Below are 1632 nucleotides of genomic sequence, written 5' to 3'. Positions count from 1 at the left end.
TTTTTTTTTTTGTCTTTTTGAGACAGGGTCTTGCTATGCAGTTCAGGCTGGCCTTGAGCTCACTTTGTAGCTCAGGTTGGTTTCGAACTCGCAACGATCCTCCTGCCTCAGCCTCCTGAGTGCTGGGATTACAGGTGTGCACCACCACGCCCAGCGGGAAAGAAATGAATTCTAATATTGTTTAAACTTAGAAAAATTGGCTGAGAGGCAATACCTCACAAGTCTGAAAAATTAGATGGCCCATACACTTCTGCAACAATTGTATCAAGCAGAGGCACATGAAGCCCATTCTTTGTGGGATTCTACTCTCCCCAGGACATGTGTACACCGCTGTATTTCCTGACCCTTTGTTGTTGGTGGGTTTCCAGGGCAACCATGACCAGTGCGTGTGAGGCAGCGTGTTGAGCACACGTGTGATACTCACCAAGAGGCATAGTGCAGTGCTCCGGGAGCAGCTGCAGGGCACGCTGCAGTCTTGCTGTGTCATGCACAAGTAGCAGCGTTTTCATATGGTCCAGAATGAGCACATCTGAGGGAGCCACGTGGTGAGACTCAAGACAACGGAGCAGCTCTTCAGCAGTTTCCACATGGACAGCTGAATCCGTGTCTTTGGAGACACCTGAAAGAAGTCAGCACCACTTAGAAATACAGTTTTGGTTTCATTTTCATAAGCTACAGATAGACTTTCATCTCCTAGAGAAGCCTCAGACATGCACTCCACTTAGAACGAGACCGCTGGGATACAAAACTTTGCTCCCAGGAGAGAGAATCAGAGACCTCTGACAGGAGAACAAGACAGCAGAATACCACTGTTTGAACAATGACCTCCTCTGCTTACAAATAAGTCTTTTTTTTTTAAGTCTGCCTTTTAAAACACCTTCCAAGTATGCCATGTGACTCAGAGTCATGGACAGCAGCAGGATAAACCTGACAATGAAACTAAATTTTCTACATTCATGTCATGTATCTTTCAAAAACAAAGCAAGACTGCCGAGGCATTTAGGATAAACAAAGGAAAACCAGGCAAGTAAACTCCTGGCTTCGCCTGTCCCTGCTGAAGGTCTAGGTACAGTACTGGCCTTGTAAAGACAAGTATTATTTCTTTGGCTACTTTTAAGATGTTACTACTGGTTTTCTACAGCTTAACTACAGTGCGCTTGGGTGTGGTGTTGTTTGTATTAACCTGGTTTAGTCCATGGAACTTGTGAAACCTGAGACTGTGTCTTCTATCATTTTGAACCTCCTCCCTCCATCATCTCTTTAGAAAGGATCCCTGCCCAGTCCCTCTCCTGCTCCTTGGACTCCAGTCCTGCAGGTATCAGACCTGCTCACTGTGCCTATTCAGCCAGGCTCTTTTCTTCACTTTCCACGTTTTTCTTTCCATCCTTGAGCCTGGGGGCTTTCTTTGAACTGTCTTCCAAGTTGCTAATTCTCTTTTATGCTGAATCTGATGTGCTGTTTAAGCTTATCTTCTGAGTTCTGAATTTCAGTTACTATAATTCTCAGGTCTAGAAATTCCATTTGATTGTCTGAATAGATTCCCATTTTTCATCTTTTTCAGTTATGGTAAGACTTCTGTCTGACAGCATCATTATCTTCTGCTCCCACGAATGCTTCCACTGGTCTCCTGGC

At 44.9% G+C, this 1632-nt stretch overlaps 1 protein-coding gene across 1 annotated transcript in view; it reads right to left on the bottom strand.

The window, feature by feature from the left end:
• Window positions 1-99: 99 nt before the first annotated feature.
• LOC102024522 (glutamate-rich protein 1-like) overlaps window positions 100-1632 on the bottom strand; it is a gene marked incomplete at its 5' end in the record, with an annotated part of 3489 nt that continues 1956 nt past the window's right edge. Inside the window, 1 exon segment of the mRNA XM_005415206.2 lies at window positions 100-619. Within this exon segment, the coding sequence (XP_005415263.2) occupies window positions 303-619 (317 nt within the window).

Source organism: Chinchilla lanigera, unplaced genomic scaffold (assembly GCF_000276665.1).
Source record: "Chinchilla lanigera isolate Chin_1 unplaced genomic scaffold, ChiLan1.0 scaffold01200, whole genome shotgun sequence".
NCBI classification, from domain to species: Eukaryota; Metazoa; Chordata; class Mammalia; order Rodentia; family Chinchillidae; genus Chinchilla; species Chinchilla lanigera.
This window is presented reverse-complemented; position numbering and strand designations above follow the sequence as displayed.